The sequence below is a fragment of the Aptenodytes patagonicus genome, chromosome 2, assembly GCF_965638725.1.
Source record: "Aptenodytes patagonicus chromosome 2, bAptPat1.pri.cur, whole genome shotgun sequence".
In the NCBI taxonomy this organism is placed as follows: Eukaryota; Metazoa; Chordata; class Aves; order Sphenisciformes; family Spheniscidae; genus Aptenodytes; species Aptenodytes patagonicus.
In genome coordinates, this window is record NC_134950.1 from 100,278,746 (window position 1) to 100,296,075 (window position 17,330).

At 45.9% G+C, this 17,330-nt stretch overlaps 1 protein-coding gene across 1 annotated transcript in view; it reads right to left on the reverse strand.

Moving 5' to 3' along the window:
- GFOD1 (Gfo/Idh/MocA-like oxidoreductase domain containing 1) overlaps positions 1-17,018 on the reverse strand; it is a 75,830-nt gene extending 58,812 nt beyond the window's left edge. Inside the window, exon 1 of the mRNA XM_076330557.1 lies at positions 16,565-17,018. Coding sequence (XP_076186672.1) covers positions 16,565-16,817 — 253 coding nt within the window. The 5' untranslated portion in view covers positions 16,818-17,018. The remainder of the gene's footprint in view (positions 1-16,564) is intronic.
- Positions 17,019-17,330: the final 312 nt, after the last annotated feature.

The window sequence follows — 17,330 nt, forward strand, 5'->3', positions numbered from 1 at the left end:
AGTCAGCAGTGCCAGACAGGTTGCTTTATTTCTCCACTCAGAGTCTTGATCTGTGAAGTTCACCTCCACAGGGAGAGCATCTTGACAGCATCCTTCTCTGGGAAGTTCAAGCTAGCTTGAAGAAAAGACAGTAAAGGGAACACGCTGCTTTGTTTAACCTTTTTCACCACTAAAGTGTGTGGCTAGCACTTTCACTTCCAAGTAGAGTTCATTAATTCACTGCATCTTAGTGTTGGAGATGTTACAGCTCCCACCAAAGTCAACGATGTCTTCCTTCCCCCCGGCCCAGCATCCCTCCCAGTTCACCCTTTCCCAGTGCAATGCAAACCACTCCAGGTCCTGCCTCAGCCCGCTCCTCCCAGCTGCATCTTGCTGCCAGGGAGCCTCCACCACCACAGCAGCCCCCCGCAGCACGTCCAGGGGCAACTGCTGCCCAGTCCCTTCCAGGGAAGCAGCCCACAGCCCAGCAAGAGGAGGGAGATGTGGAATGCAGCCCACAGCAGGCAGGGAGTTTGAGAGCCACAGTCACAACCACCCAGCCACACACTCTTTACCCTTCCGTTTTTTGCAAGCCCGATCACAGCAGCACAGCCTGCTGCATTAAACACTCACTCCCTCCTGTTCTGGCTCTCTCCCATCCCCTCCCCTGCTGGCCTTCATTCGGCTGGTTTCCTCAGGCCAAATTTGTCAGCATCACGGGTGCTTTTCCACTTTCTGTATTCATCTGTTTTTCTGCTGTTTCTAATGAGGGAGGTGTCTCATGCTCAGGCCCCTGAGAGGAGCCCCTCCCCTCTTATCATCTCACTGAAACACATCCTCCTCTTCCAAGCAAATGTTATCTGGTGTTTTCAAGCATACATTTTCAAAGACAAGAAATGCCAAAAGAACACTACGCCTTTTCAACACAAAGCTGGGCATGGCCTGCCACATTGCCACTACATTCAAGGAACCTGCAGCAAGCATCTGGCTCCTGCAAAGGGGGGGCGGAGGGAAGACTTGGTGGTTTCTACCCCTAATTCAGGACTTCAACCACTCAACAGCCCACGCTACTCCTCCCCTCATAAGTCTCCTTTTTTGGCACTGCTTCCAAATGAAGGTAACAAGCCAAACGCAAGCCACCCAATGTAAGAAAATCAGCCGCGCAGAAATCAATACGATATTGTCTGATTTGCCTAAAGCTTGCTGCTGTGCAGACAGCAGTGGCAGCATGGCACAGCTATGGCCCGCTGCACATTTCTATCACAAATTCCACTCTCTTTATCCAACTCCCAGTATTTACAGCTTAACCATAAAAACTGCTCCGAGATGAAACCTGGCAACAAGGCATCAGCCATAAAGCAAGCACTACACTACCAAAAAAAAAAGTATTTGCTTAAAAAAACCCCTTGGTCTGGCCACTTTTTTCCATCTCACAGAAGTGCCGAGACAATGCAAGCAAATGGGTTTGGCTTTCCATTTCTTGTAATGCTGCATTCAGTTTCTACTGGTTTCTTTGGGAGTTTTGGACAAAACAACAACTGCTGGACAGAAAGCAACTTCAAACAGATGACTTTTCTGCCAGTAGCAAATCAGAAGGCTTTCAAGTCTTTAGGTTTTAGGCACATGGAAGTTCATTTAGGGTCACGCCTGGGAGCCCTGACACACTCCTACTACTGATCAAACTCTTGTGGGCCAATTTTGGAAGATTTTGAATCACCAAAAATTTCAGAGACAGCAAGTTCTTCAGGGCTGTGGATCTTTTAGCACTTGACCTTGAAAGCAAACCTGCTTGAGTCTTCCTGGGTGCCTCCCACCAAGTAAAAGTCATCTCTGCACTGATGGCTAACAAACTGACTGCCTACAGGACAAGTGCATCTATTCCACTGCTTTTCACCAACAGAGACAGGGATGAGCTGCCTCAGGGTCCTACCCTGCCCAGGCGGATAACCTCCTTCCTACACAACTCAAAACACCCGCTACTGTACTGAGTCAGTCCACAAGGACAACAGTGTGCAACACGCCTGAGGTGAGGACTGGCAAGATTTTATGACACATCCACCTCCCTCCTCCTCCTCTAATCAAGAGGACATCTCACTTTCTGGAAGAGCCCTGCAACCTAACGCTGCATCCGATCATTCACCACTGTTGATGTGCTTTGAATCAATGGGCTCCGACACCTGCAGCTATCAACAGCGTTGAGAGTTTTCCTGTCACTGCAAAACTTCTCATGGGACATGTGAAAAAGCACAGGAGAAAAGGATTTTCACAGCTGTGTTAAGGGCTCTAGGATCTGTGAAACTGGGAACCAGAGACACATGGACTCCTGTCCCCAGCTGCCCAAAGTGTTCTTTACCTGTTCCACCTCTGTGTAATTTAATCCCAAGGAGGAATGAAGACGACCAACTGCATCCACAATTTTGTGGGGAAGAGTTTGAGTTGCATGAGCACACAGGGAGATACTGGCATGAACACAAAAGATTAAATTCTTCTAGGAAATCTAGAGACAAATCTGAGATTACTCCACACAGGTCTTTTTTCTGGCTTGCCTGCCTGAAAAGCAACAGGCCAGTTAAGAGTAGTTTAATCCTACCAAAATGAACATTTGACTATAAATACCTTGTTTTGACTTAGGGTCCCAGATTTCCACTATCTTGCACCCTGTGAAGCAATTTACAGTTGCTTGAACATTCAAAAGAAGAAACAAGACCCAAGATTGACAACTCACGGCATTGAGTGAATTGTTCTCCAGTTCCTTAAAATAAAGCACATAAGGCATATTGTTCCCCACATCATCCATGGTATTTTAATTAATATCCTAACTACTGTCCTCATCAATCCATCTCTCAGTCTTACAATTACAGGTTTAGAGACTGGGACAGCACAGCTGCATTAAATCATAACAGAGGCTTGTGGTACACAGTTCTCCAATCAGAGCTACAGAGTCTTAGTCTGAAGCTAATTTTCTGACTTCTCTTTCACTGTGGCCATTTTTTTTTTCTTCAAGAAACTACACCCACTGTCTGCTGTGAGCAAATTGAAGTAGCATGATTACCCACACCTTTAATTTCCCTAATATTAGTTTCAGGCCCTAACAGGGTTTACAGTGCCAGGCAAGCCCAGGAATAAAAGAATAGATAGAGAGAAAAAGATGGAAAGGAGAGATTGAAAAGGTAATCTTATTACTAGATGTAGGTATTCCATGAACAATACTTAATTGCAAATTCATATATTTTTTATTTGCTGGCAGGACTTGAAGAATATGATAGTCTCAGTTTTTCCTGCATTAACAGTTGTAGCAACTTTACAAGCCTACTGCCGCAGCACAAGCCCATCCGAAGTTTGTTCTAGAGATTTTTGATACACAGATGAAGAATACATACATATATTTACACTCATTACAATCACAAGAGTATAATCCATATGATCTGCTTGGTTCCTACACTCAGAGTTCCCAGCTGTAAGCACCACACAATCCACACAGAATTTAGGCTAGCATGCTTAGATCAGACAGACAGTTATAAAAACCTAGAAATATCCATCATCCTTGCCCAGGTCCAGAGCTGCGGTGCAAACACCTGACGCTTCCAACCAGGAAACTTTATCAGCATGGATACTATCTGCTAGGAGGACTCTGAAAACACGCAGTCCTCTCAAATAGAGGGCCAAAGCCATGTCCTCAGTGCCTTGGTAAAATATATTCTTTAGTAGGAAAAAAACCCCCCACAAAAAAAGTTTTATACTTCTATGCTATCAAATTAACTTTACAGCGTTGGCACCTCCTGTACTGTTAACCTTTTCATGCACCCTTTTCAAGTGAAGGGAGATGTGAGTAATTCTTCTCCAAAGTAAGCAAAAGCCTCAAAATCCACTCCTTGTTCATTACGTTGAAGAGCTCACAAGGCCAGTTAATACCACACTTGTTGCATTACGTTTAAGACTCTTCAAGGAACCTTTAACGATTTGCCAAAATCCAATTCAGCAGTTAGAGCATCACCCCACAAATTTCTTTTGAGCACCAAGCAAAGGAAATGTTTTCAAATACCCCGCCTATTTACCAACTTGGTGAAACGCACTAAAATGCAGATGTAGCCAGAAAGGGAAAGACATTGCCCCGCACACTGCAATTCCATCTAGCACAAGTTCCTTACAAGCACGATTACGCTGAGATGGCACATGACAGCTCCAGCAGCTACCAGCACCCTACTCGCTTTCACCCAGTGCTCTCAGATGATTCTGCCCGAAGCAGGAGGCCCTAGGCAAGCAGCCTATGGGACTGAAAAAATAATGTCCAGACCTGATATTAAGTATCTTTTTACACTTGAGCACCTCCTGACAGCAGCTGCAAATCTGAACTTGCTCCCATCGACTTAAGCCGATGCTCAAGGTTGTATTTGCAACCAACGTTACTTACATGTATGTTGTTATATGTCTTCCAAAAAGGCAGTTGCTCCAGTCAGCATGGAAAGGCCCTGCCTGTTTGCTAAAGAAAAGGGTTTCCCACCATGCAGAGGGCCATAACATACACTAAAGACAAACTCCATACTTCATTAAAAATAAATACACAAGTCTGCCAGCTGCTGAGCCATCACTGGTCATAGCAAGCTGGCTTAATAAGATTTTTGCAGCATCTGTTAAATAAAGCTCCAACACTGGAAAGATGATTACTTGCATTAATAACCCACAAAATATTCAGTGCCAGATACAATCCTCAAACTTGACACAGCCACGGATCACTCAATCCCAGCCATGAATCTTCCCTGGAGAAGGGAGTCACTCCAACAGCCCTTGCAATTCCTTCACAAGCTGCCCCGTACACATTAAAAAGGGACACCAACAAGAGAAGCGTAGAGCTTATTTTCAACTGGGAATCAGGTTTCCCTGCACTGTCCCCACTCCTCTCTTCCCACCCTGGTTCTAGACCACCTGCACAACCATCCAGGGAAAAGCTCTGGCCAGAGTGACAGAGATCAGTCCTCTTCCAGCAGCTCAGACACATTTGTCGACCACCATCCACACAACAACGTTCAGCCACAGCGGGTGCCATGGTGAAACAGAAGAGCAGACGTCAGAAGACCCAGCTTCTGTCCCTGTCACCAGTTTCCCACACAAGCTTCAGCAAGTCTCCTAACCGCCCTGTGCTCCCCCACCCCCAATCTGTAGTTTTGGGAGCCCTGAAAGATGAAACCAGCTTCGGGAAGGCAGGTAAGTGCAACCTAATTAAAATACACAACCTACGTTACAGAGAATGAAAGCTCAGGACAGAAATCCTCAACCCTATTCTCATCATGCCACTCTTGCTTAGAGCAGACAGGAGTCTCATCAAACATACGCCAAGGGTATAATGCAACAATTTTGTCCCCACCTGACACATGAGGGGTCGGGTCTCTCTGCACACAGATGGCAGCAGGTTGGTCTCAGCAGCTGCTGAAACATCTGTGCACATCAGGCTTTGTGAAGGATCACCTTCGCCTATGTGAACAAATCTGTAATTTTAAACGACAACCACAGTACCAACACAATTAAAGTTATATGAAGAGCTGCGAGACAGCACTATAATCAAAGGCATAAATAAATCTGCTAGCTAGCATCGCATCTCACAAGCAAACAGATCAGCATTTATGAGATAGGAGTGAGATAGCTTGTGAACAGAGACTTTCCTCATTTTAGGTATACAATGCATCAAAGTATTTTTTCCTAATGGTTAGATGGTGGGGTCCAGCAAAAATTATAGCCAGAATTACATTTCATTACATGGTTCTCTCAGGCTATGCCAATAGTCATAGACCATGTCCAAATGTACTTTGGCTATTTTAGCAAAGATGTCACCCCTGCAAACCGAGCATCTCATGACACAGATTTTTAAGCAGAATTCTTCAGCAACATGAATAATGAGTCACGCCTGTTAATCAAGGATACAAAATTCAGGACACCTTCTCATATATTTGCATAACACTGTATCTTGTTTCTCCAAACTAGTCTCGGGGAGTGCTGCTTAGCGCTCTGCCCAAGAAATGAGTCTTTATCAGGGCATCTCATACTGTTTAACCACGAAGCATCTTTCACAACACTAAATTGTTAAGTTCCTTCAAAGCAAGCAGCAAGTCACAAAAGAGTTCTGCAAGCTCCGTCACGCTCGTTTAGTGATAGACTTTCATAGGCTATGGCTAATGTTTCTAAGCACCTCCGCTCCAAATATTTTCCATGTTATTTTTTATTCCTGCAGACATGCTGCCGTAACATGTTATACAAGCACAACCGTATCGAGCTGTGGAATTGCACAGATATAGCTATATCTTCAGATTTTTTTTGTGAACTGGTACAAAAGCAGTTTGCAAGCAAATTCCTATTTACATGAATTATTGTGCCTGACAAATATTCCCTGTAAGGAATCGAGGATCTTGCCTTCAAGGAGACTACTGAAGTAAGCAAAGATTTGCAGAACTGTGTCTCAAGACTCCCACCAATCATTTCCTAAATTGACAGAGATGCCTTTGCCGAGACGACACAGATCTGCAAGACCAGGCTCCTCTCCCTGCTGCGTGGTTAGTTTTTCTTTTGTGCCACATGTTCTCAGTAACATCACCATAAATTTCAACTATTTCCTTTGATCCAGTAGAGCTTGTCTTGCATTTACAGTGGAGCAAGTGAGATCAGAATCCGAGCTTTTACATGCATCTTTCAGGCACGTTTCTGGAATTTATTTTCATGTGCACAAGCTTGGCTGCAACTGTTCCAGATGTTCTCCAAGCTATTCTCTCTCCCCTTTCCTATCCCTACATGAAACAGTAACAGTTGCATTGTCTTTTATGGGCTGAGGAAGTGAAGGAAGGGGAGGGACTTCCAGGAATTTTTAATTTCTGTATTTTTCACCTTAATGTTTTTTTTTTAAATTTTTATACATATATGGAACTATATGTAATCCATATGTATAGACACCAAGAGAAAGAATTCTGAGTGCTCAGTCTAACCTTTGGTTTCACATTTTTAAGCAACATGACTCCAGCCCAGAAAGGATAGCTACTATTTTATAGTTCTCTCTCCTTGCTTGACTCTATTTGGATTTTGAAAAGCTCTCTATATTAAGGCTTCTCATTAGCCATGTGAAGCCTAGTACCCTAGAGACAGTATTTAATTCAACCATGACCTCCCTTCTGGGCATTTCCTGGCAAAAACTGGCCAGATGGAAGAGCTAGAGACTGCCAAACATTCACTGCGAGGAAGTGCCAAAACAAGGGTCTTTATTGCTGATAAAAGCCATGGAAACATCAGAATGCAAAACAAAGTTGCTACCTTTTTTTCACCCCCATCTGCTTCACTAAAGATGTGACTGCTGCTGCGATGGAATTGAAGGCACCGGTTTTCACCCTGAGGTTAAACTCTGGCACAGTAGCAAATGATGAAAGTAATTTTACTCCCTGTGTTAAATCATTATGTTTATTCTTATATTACTACCAACCAAGTTCCTCACACCGTGTTCTCATTTTCTGTGCTCTTCACCATGCTCATACTTAGGAGTTAGGCCTGATATATAATAAATTTCATCATTAGCCCTGGCTGTGCTAAAACAAAGGATGCTATTATCTCTTTCCAAAGGAGAAGGGGGGGATAAACTCTCATCCTCCACAATTCCCTAAAATTCCTGTTACCGCGTAGGTCAGATTGCAGTCCTGTGTATTAATAAGATCTGGTGTTTATGCTATCCCGGATGCCAGTTCCGCCATCTGGAGGTGCAGCTATAAGAGGCATCCGCAGTGCTCAAGGATGATTACGCTTACACTTGCCAGGTGCAAGAGTCTTGTCTGACATTGGTGTTCAGTGCCAGCTGTGCAGTGCAGCGAGGCCCAGCCTCCTCTGCTCTTCGCTACCATGTTTTTAGCATAGCCAGCTCCTGAACAAACACAGAAAAACTCTTTAGACCTTTTGGGGACTTTTGCTCAAAGGCCTCCAAACTCAGAGTGACCCAAAAGCCGAGCAGGATTTCTCCCAGTGTTCACAACAATAAACCACCTAAATTAATACATCAACCAACCTTACACAGAGTACAGCTGTACCAATATAACTAGAGCTGGACTACACCAGTAACATGGACACATTTATACCAGCTGAATGCTCCAAATGTATATGCAACTGACAATTTATGCCTGCACAGGAGCGGGAATAACCTGTACCAAGTACAGAAGCCATTATGCTGGCAGAACAGTGTTCACACCAGGAGTCACACCAGCTGGACTTCTAATGGCCACACAGCAATTATTACATTAAAGAAATCATACCCCTTGCAGTCATAATTACACCGGTACAAAAATCTATGTGCAGACCAGGCCTTAAATCAATTTAGGAAACCTACACAAGGGATTGTTCCCGTTTAATTACACAGCCATTTAAATCAATTTGTTTAAATCAAGACTTAAGACCTGAAATAATTTTGTTACCTGCATGCACGCTGACCTTGCAAATTAAGTCCCTGACTTGGACAGTTCACTCTTATGAGCTAAGAGTTTATTATATGAATAATAAACAAAAAGCAATAGGGTAAACACTTCTGCTTTGGTGGCTTGAGGAAACAAGAACAATTCGTAGCAACTCCGGATAACGCTGTGGCAAACTGATATTAACAGTGAAGGGTGTTGTTGCATTGCACTGGCCTGTGAAAAACACCAATCTTGGCCGTCTTACAAATTTAACTCCATTTTCATCCTCAGTGCTTTGCCACCACTATTGCTAAATGGGCAAAATCTACTGCACATACAAAGAGGAGGACAGTAAGTTGTAACATGCTTCAACATACTTTACCTAGTTCTCAAACAAAAGCAGACAGAACAATGTATTTAGCATCTTGCAAAGTTTTTACCCTGCCTCCATCAGGGGCTGTGCTCAACTATGCATGTCTGGAGTCATACAGCAAATCTGTCATGTAGTGTCAATCTCGGGAATAAGCGGGCTTTAAGAAAAAAAAGAGAAAAGAGGCAACAGTGGGAAGCTTGAAAATTTAGTCCAACATATTTTCCTTTCCCCACATTTATCTATACATTCTTCCTTAATTCCCCTATTATTTAATATTCTTCCAAAACCTGGAAGAACAGAAGCAGGACCTAAGTCCTTCATCTGCAGAACTCCCACTCAAAGTCCGCTGTCCTTTACCTACACCACTGAGCGCTCAGCAGCACAAGTCCTAACAACCAGCAACAAGGCAGTCATGGAGGGAAGGTCTGTTGGAGCGGGATCAGACAGCTCAGTACCATACCAGGTGTCACGGTGGCCACAACATGTCAGAACAAAGGCACAAAGCTATGCAAGAGAATAATAATAATAATAATAATAATAATAATAATAATAAAAGATCTGTTTTCCACTGCTTTACATGCTATACAGCCCTACCAGTTAGGGATGCAATAATTTACTCCAGAAGTTAAGTAACTACAATACTTAGGCTGAGCACAGCTCTAACAATATAAACACACCTTTTATCAGGACCTTCTCTCATCTTCTCATAGAAGCAAGCTATGCTACACATTCTCTGTTTGTGTAACAGCATCCATGGCACACCTGTCCCATTTTAAAAATATTGGCGCATTGTGTGTAGCCATTGTTTTACAATCCTCTTTTAACATAACTGAGAACATTTTTCTCTAATCTGAATTGATTAACTGTGCAAAATGTTGAGCTGCCACTTGAATTAAAAAAGTGTCTTCACAATGCATTTGTTTTCAATTGTTAGCAGCCTTTAGTTTAGAACAGCAGGTAAGCCAACTAAACAAAAAATGGCTCGCCCAAAAAAAGTTGCACAAGATGCTGTCTATGTGATAGCCACTCTACTAACTGTGCCAGCAAGAGAAACACTAGCACAGCCAAAGCTAGACATGCACACTTGCACCTTTAGCAGTAATGCCCGCTTTCTTCATGGGAGATGATTTTACTATTTCCAGCCCTTTCCTACTTAACACCACATTAGTCAAATCTTCATCAGCCACACCAGAAGCCACACCTAGGAGAGCTACCTAGCTCTTTCAGCCATTTTCAACACCAAATCAAGACATTACAGCATTGTTAACACCAGTGCATCGCTGTTAACACTGACAAGGATGCCCTGGAAGGGCCTGCGCTGGGAATAGCACTAGTATGCACTAGTCTTTGAATGGTTGAGTTTTTCCAGTACCACAGACAGTAGGAAAAATAGCTGTATTTGCCACCATTGCTAACACCAATGTAAGACCAGAATAGTGCAAGAAGAATAGCGTTCAAAGTGCAGTGAAACAGATAAAGGCCATAAGGACTTGCCTACATAAAGATTTAAAAAAAAAAAAGACAAAAGCGCCTCTGACTCGTGTATTTAAAAGACAGATTTCTCATCAAAATATCACTGCCCTGACATGGGCTCTGCCTGACAAAGTGTGACAGATCAAACGCCAGCAGTGGCCAGCACTGCTCTCGCTTCCTTTGCTGCTCCTGTGCCGAAGGTCCAAGCCCCCGGCAGCCGAGCAGATGGAAGGAAGGGCATCCGTGCTCCAGCATCACATTTTGCCATTTAAATCACAGGGAGAAGCAGCGCGGCTGAGGGCTTGGGCACACATTTGTTTCAGCCAACTCACCTACAGGGCATGGTAACCTGTGACAGAGGGCGATAACTGCCTAAACTGAGAGCACTGCTACTTTCCATGGCACTATGACCTCTGGTTGAGTGAGCACAGACTAGACCCACAGCAGTGCTCAAGAGGTTCAGCCCGTCCTGCTTCAGCTGCCCACGCTGGTCCAGAGACAGCAACAGAGCAACTCATCTTTGCAGCCTTTTTGGGATCCCCGAGGCCAGGCACTCTGTTTTAAAACACAGCACAGAGGAAACTGCAGCAACACAAACTGACCCAACCGGATACAGGATCGCAGTGATGGTCTTCATGCCTAACACGGTTTAATACAACCGCTTCAGTCACAACTGGCTGTTCCTTAGTCTAGGCAAATTTCGGTGAGTCATCACAGTATGAGCTTAGTGCCCCAGTATCCCAAGTCTGGTCCATACTGGGCTCCCAACCTACGCCACCACTGCAACAACAGAACTAGTGGTTACTTTCAGACAGAAGAGGACAATTGGGAAAAATGAAAACACGCCTTTGAATTGAAGACCAGAAAGTAAACAAGGGAGGGGGTTTTGTCTTTTTTTTATTTGTTTGTTTTCTAAACGGTACCTGAACAGCGCTCTTTACCTTAACTGTCTCGGAGGCCCAATTCCACAGTATCTCTGTGAGAGTTTTACAGGAATAACACTGGAATTAAAGGTCTGCAGTACTGAGAGAAAAAGGTCAATGGAAGAGCTAGGTGCCATTTTCTATGGTATACCATCATCACTCAAGTAGCAAGAAGACTTGCAGCCGATTGCTAGCAGGCTCTTTGGACTGACTTTCTAATATGTGCAAAAAAGGCATCATAGCCTTTGCTAGCTCTGCTGATTAAAGATAGACAGCACTTCATCTGACTTTTTCTTTTGCAATAAGATGACCATAATTCACATTTAATATGCTGCAAAGTCATCTGCCTTCCACATACAACAGCATGTTCTGCTGAAAGTCACTGCTATTAGGTCAAATTTAAACTCAATATTGCAGGACAGATATTACATTACTATTAATAATAAATAATCACGATAATGTTTTCCCTTAATAGAGCATATCATCCCAAAGGATCCTAACTACTTTACAAACTCTGGACCAAGTTCTATCCACTGCTACAACCCTGTAACCTCTGCCTGATTTGCATAGGTGCAGAGGAACGTAGAAATTAATTGGAGATTGCATCAGAACTGTGAATTACTTTACCATAGCTGATGTTCCTCCCTCGACTTCAGGGGTCGATCCAGAGATACGTTGTCAGTGCTTTAACAAGGGGTTCTCACAAACATCTCCCAGACAGCAGGCCTGTACCACGAGCCTGTGCAATGCCCATGATTCCTGGGAAGGGGTAGGAATGTAAGGATCTGAGCAGTACTATTTACGTTTCTCTCTAAATAAAGATGCTCTCTCATGACCACAATCAAGTATAGAGGCAGCACCAGTCAGCAAACAAATTTAAGTACTCCTTAAGAGGAACAACCTCTGGAGGGCTGGGAAAGTCATACTCTATATAGTCCCCAGTCAGAATAGACTCCTACCATGCACTACTACAACATAAACATTTAAAAAATTAATACTATGTAGACATGGCTGTGAACACGTGCAGTGAATATTCAGCACACAGCTCAGTGTTCCTGTCCTTAACTTAAGATTAAAGAGTAAGCAAAACCACTGTTAATAGAATTAAGGGTAACATTTCCAGAGACATGCTTTAAAAAACATCTGGCACTTGACTCTTCCCAAAAGCAAAACATTTGCTCCTCAGAAACATTTATGTCAACCTCGGGAGTAAGTTCTCTTTAGCCAAGTTGACTTGAGTCAAGCACCAACAGGACCAGAAACACAGAAATAGCTGTGAATTCCCCTTTGACTTAGAGATGAAATGTCATCAAGGACCTCTCAGCACCACCTGCGGTGAATCATTTCACCTGATGTGGCAGCTATTTAGTCACACTGGGTAACCATTTAAGTCAGGATCTGAAGAATGTCATATTGTCTTGAACAGGGGGGAAGGATTATACTGTGAAAAGTCATGCATTGACAATTTTGAACTAGGTGGAGGGTCACATTGTCTGTACCAGCAACTCTTCTGATGCTGAGCACAAATAGGAACTCTGATGACATATTTAGTCCCTGTATGCAAACACATCTGTGTAGACTGTATACGACTGTATTGCTGATGCATGCGGGCAGGGGAAAAGCAGACCACTTCTCACTGAGCTGAAAAGTTTGGCACATTTGCCAGAAGGGAAAACGCCCTTATTCAACACTAGGACTGTTTTCTATGCTTACCCAAATATTCAACCATTGATCTTCCTTGACCACCAAGCAGCAAGTCAGTCGGGACACTAGTTTTGCATTATGCAAGCACCCAGCCGCCACAACTACAGGGAACGAGTACAAACAGCAATAAACAAAAGAGCTCCTAAGCAAGTGGGATAGACCGGAGGCAGGATAGAGAAAGGATCAATCAGCCCCATTTTGTAGAAGCGAACAGGGAATTTGATGCCTTTCACACAAAAGTGACAGAGGCCATCACCATATTTCACATAAAACACCACAAGTTTTATTCGTGCTTTCAGTCATCATCCAAACCAGCCTAGTTTCCAATTCTCCCTTGAACTTGGTCTGTTACAGAGACTTGCCCAACGTTGGTCTAGCTCCTAAGAAAACTGCCGTACAGAGTCAGACCCAGCTCAGGATCCTGTTTCTAACAGAGATGAGCAGCAGAGACTTAGAGGAAAAGATAACAGGGCAAGTTTAAAGCCCTATTTCTCCCATTTTCTCCCCCCAGCTTCCAGGAAGCCACAGTTTGGGGACTTCCTCAGCTGGGGCGTGTATTCACACATTTGTGTTTTAATAGCGGTTGGCGGGCCACTGTGCCAAAAATATGTTTAAAGCAGCAATACACCTACATGTGAGATGTACCAGTGAAAACAAAACAACCAAATTTTTCCCATTGCGATGTCCGAGTTAAACACAGCTGCAGGGACACCTGTTTCACCCCACTTTCATCTCTGGAGTCCGCATCAGAAATAGGCCAGAGTGGATTTGAATGTGCTGCAAATTCACAGTGTAAACACAGTTCTAGACAGGCAACGGAAACGCTACCAACCGTTTCCCTGGGCTTTTACTTTTTAATAATGAAGCCTCCCCAAATGAAAACACAGCTTTGGGCAACAAGCCAATTTAAAGTAAAATACAGGTACAAAAGACAAGTTGGTCCCTGTCTCTTCCCAGGCCAGCTATGGCTCCCCTCACACGGAAGCCAGACCTGGGTGTATTAACGAATAACCCATGTCTTTCTCAACCTTTTCTGCTGCAATGCAGGGCATCATGTTTAGACCTCCTGAAGCCTCCATCTATCAGTAAAACCTCTACTATCCCCGTCTATGTCCTATCACTAGCTGCCACATAATATTTCTTGTGTGAAATCTCAAGAGGAAAAAAAAAACAAAAAAATCAAGTTAAAAAAAAGGAAGGATGTGGGTCTTATCTTTTTTCCTTATCATATTAAGGAATGTTTTTCCAGCTTCTGCCTTCCTCAATCTATACAACACTGCCCCTGCTTACCAGAGGCTTTTGAAACCCCCACTTGATGAATGCAATTGCACTCCTCCCCTCAAAACAGAAAATTCAGTGATTAAATCAAAATAATCACTCCCAGGCACAGCAGTTCCCAAGCCACAAAGCACAAGCGGGACCAGGAGAAGGAGCTGCCAGCAGGCAGGTATTGCTATCAGCAGTTCGCGAACCGCTGCTCTAGCCCCATGTTTGCACCTGTATGAACACACAAGAACTTTCATTGTTGTAGATTCAATGCTCGAATAAAAAAAAAAAAACCACACAACAAAAAAACCCACAACCACCTAACAGTAAAAGTTTAACTCTGAAATAACTGGGGAAAGAGTTATTTCTAGTCCAACAGATATTTCTGTAAACAATAATCCTTTAAGTAACACACTAAAAAAATATCACGTTGCACATTATCACCTTGCAACATGTTTAATCCCTGCTTAATGACCATTCCATGCATTTTCACACACATCTTACTACCACTGCAACATGCAAATAACTAACATTAGGGAATAGGAGGAAACCAAATTAACTAGAGGTGAAAGGGAACTGAGAATGGTACAATACCAATGAATAGGGAGAAAACACCTTTTTTTCCCCCCCCCCCAGTCTGTTGCTAGCAGATTGCATCAGCAAGTTATCAGTAACATCTCAGCTACACCAATTGTCAGCATCATTCATAAATTCAGCACATGTTCGGGAACAGATTTTTTTTCTTTTTTAAGCTGCAAATATTCAGAGAGAGCCAAAACATAATATTACTTTAAGCCCTCCAGAAAAATCATACCAATTGTGTTTCTTTGTTATTTCAGAAATTTTGTTCTTGCACCAGATGCCTGCTGTCTGCCTGAAACCTCGCGCGACTCTACCTCCAGGAGCACAGGCAAGCTGGGGCACTTCCAAAAGCAACACTTGCAGGAAGAGTGTGTCACAGGAAAACTGACACAATTGTCACCAAATTCATGCATGCCAAACGTGAAACCTTGTTACCTTGATACTGTCTTTCATTTACGCTTTATGGGATATGCATTTCTACATTACAAATCCATTCGCACATCATTCTGGCAAGCAAGTCAGGCTTCTGGTGCAAGCGTTGTATCTTGAGGAATAAGTCAAAAGTATATTATAAAAGACAAACAAATTCTCCGACTCAAAGACAAGCATTTCCAAGTACAGAAATTAACACTGAGCAAGGTTTCCAGACAAACGCCTACACTATACTCAAGGTTTTTTTAGGTACTGCCTTAATTCCCTTAACTGCTTCATTTTAAAGGCTGAAAACGCTAACTGGCTGTGATATTAGCAGCGTTTGAACGGTAACTAATTCTAATGAGTACGCTAGTAGCAATGTAACACTACGACACGCCACACACATTTATGAGGCTGAAAGCGATAGCAATCAGCCTACATAGCTGCAGCCCCAGAGCCAAACCAGCCACCCTGACTCGTTAACCTCAACACGCTCTGCAACAAAGATGACTCACAGCATTTTCCCCTCACCTTTACCCTTTCCCACCTATATTTGTAGGGACAAATTAAGAATTCCTTACTCCGGAGGGCACTCCCAGGAAAATCCGTCAGAAAACAAGTGTTTAAGGACCAGAGACCACGCAGCTGAAAGAGCAGAGCCCAGACTTACGCTCGCCTAAGAGAAAGCGAGATGCGGCCCATTTTTGCACGCCTGAAACCAGAGAAGCTCGCAATAGTGCATGCCTACTTTCTCAGTCCCTCCTTCCCTTTGTACGTGATCTTAATTAAGCCTCGGGTGTAAAAACGCTTCCTCTGCTGTCACCGTTTCCTGCCTCCCTCTCCGGTTTGCAGCTGGCGACCCGGGGCCGGGGGCAGAGCCGGTCCCCCCCAGCCCCCCGAGCAGCGCGGGTGCCCCCAGCGCGGGAGCGATGCTCAGCTCCCCGCTCCCCTGCCAGGCGCGTATGGAAACCGCCGGCCAAACGCAGGCAGGATGATTTTCTCCTTTTTACCCTCACTTTCTCCTTTTTACCCTCACAAGGATGACACCTGCTCCCTCCTCCCACTCCCTCCCCCGCTGCGTGTCAGGCCCTGTCCTGCCCAGGCTTGCCTGAGCATCCCGGAGGGGCGGGTGCCTGCTGCCAGGGACCACACCGGCGGGGACCGGGGATGCGAGGTGTCACACCGGGCTGCCGCAGGGCCGTCCCCCGCCGCCCCGCCAGCGCTCGGCCTGCTACAGCGGGGAGCGCTGGGCACCCGCGGCTCGGCCAGCTCCTCTCCAAATGAACGGAGGAAGGAGGGGGGGGGGGGGGGGGGGGAGAAGCGAAGCAGAGGAAAAACTCCGCGCTGAGGTGGGGTTTCATTTCATTCAGCCCGAGGCGAGCGCGAAGCCCGGGCCCGAGCCAGGAGCGGGGTCGCCCCCGCCGCCCCCCCCCACTCACCCAGGGTCTTGACGGCGACCTGCCGGGTGAGCGGCGGCGGCAAGTTGACGCAGACCAAGTCGACGTCCTGGTGCAGCAGCACCTCGTCGATGCGGCTGGTGTAGAAGGGGACGCTCATCTCCTTGGCCAGCTCCTCCGCCTCCTCGGGCGTGCGGCCCCACAGCGCCTTCACGGCGAAGCCCTCCGCCTTCAGCAGCGGCACGATCACCCGCGCCGTCAGGCCGGTGCCGAACACCCCCACCCCGGGCAGCATGGCGGCGGCGAGGGGCGAGGCGAGGCGGGCGGCACGGCGAGGCGCTCCCTCCTTCCCTCAGCGCCGGCCGGGGCGGGGGAAGGCGACCGCCGAGCGGGCGGGAGAGGGAGGCAGCCCCCGTTGACGGCTGCTGCTGCCGCCGCCGGGACCAGCCGCCCCCCGCCTCAGCAGCGCCGCGGCCGCCGGCTGCCCCGCCATGCCCGCACCATCACACACGTCTCCGCGGAGGCGCCGGCGCTGCCCTCCCTTAATGGACGGAGGGGGGTGGCCGGGCGGGGATAACCGCCCTCCCCCGGCAGAGGCGGCCAACAAGTGCGGGGGGCGGCGGCGCGGAGCTCAGCGCCGCGCCTCTGCCATCTTCGCCGCGGGCGCCCGCTCGCCGCGGCGAGGGCGGGGCCTTGCTGTCACCTCCCGGGTGTTCCTGCACCGCCCGCCCCGCCCCCGCCGCACCATTGGCCGCCGCCCGCTCCGGCCCCGCCCCGGCACCGGCGGGCGGCGCTGCGGGGCGCCCCC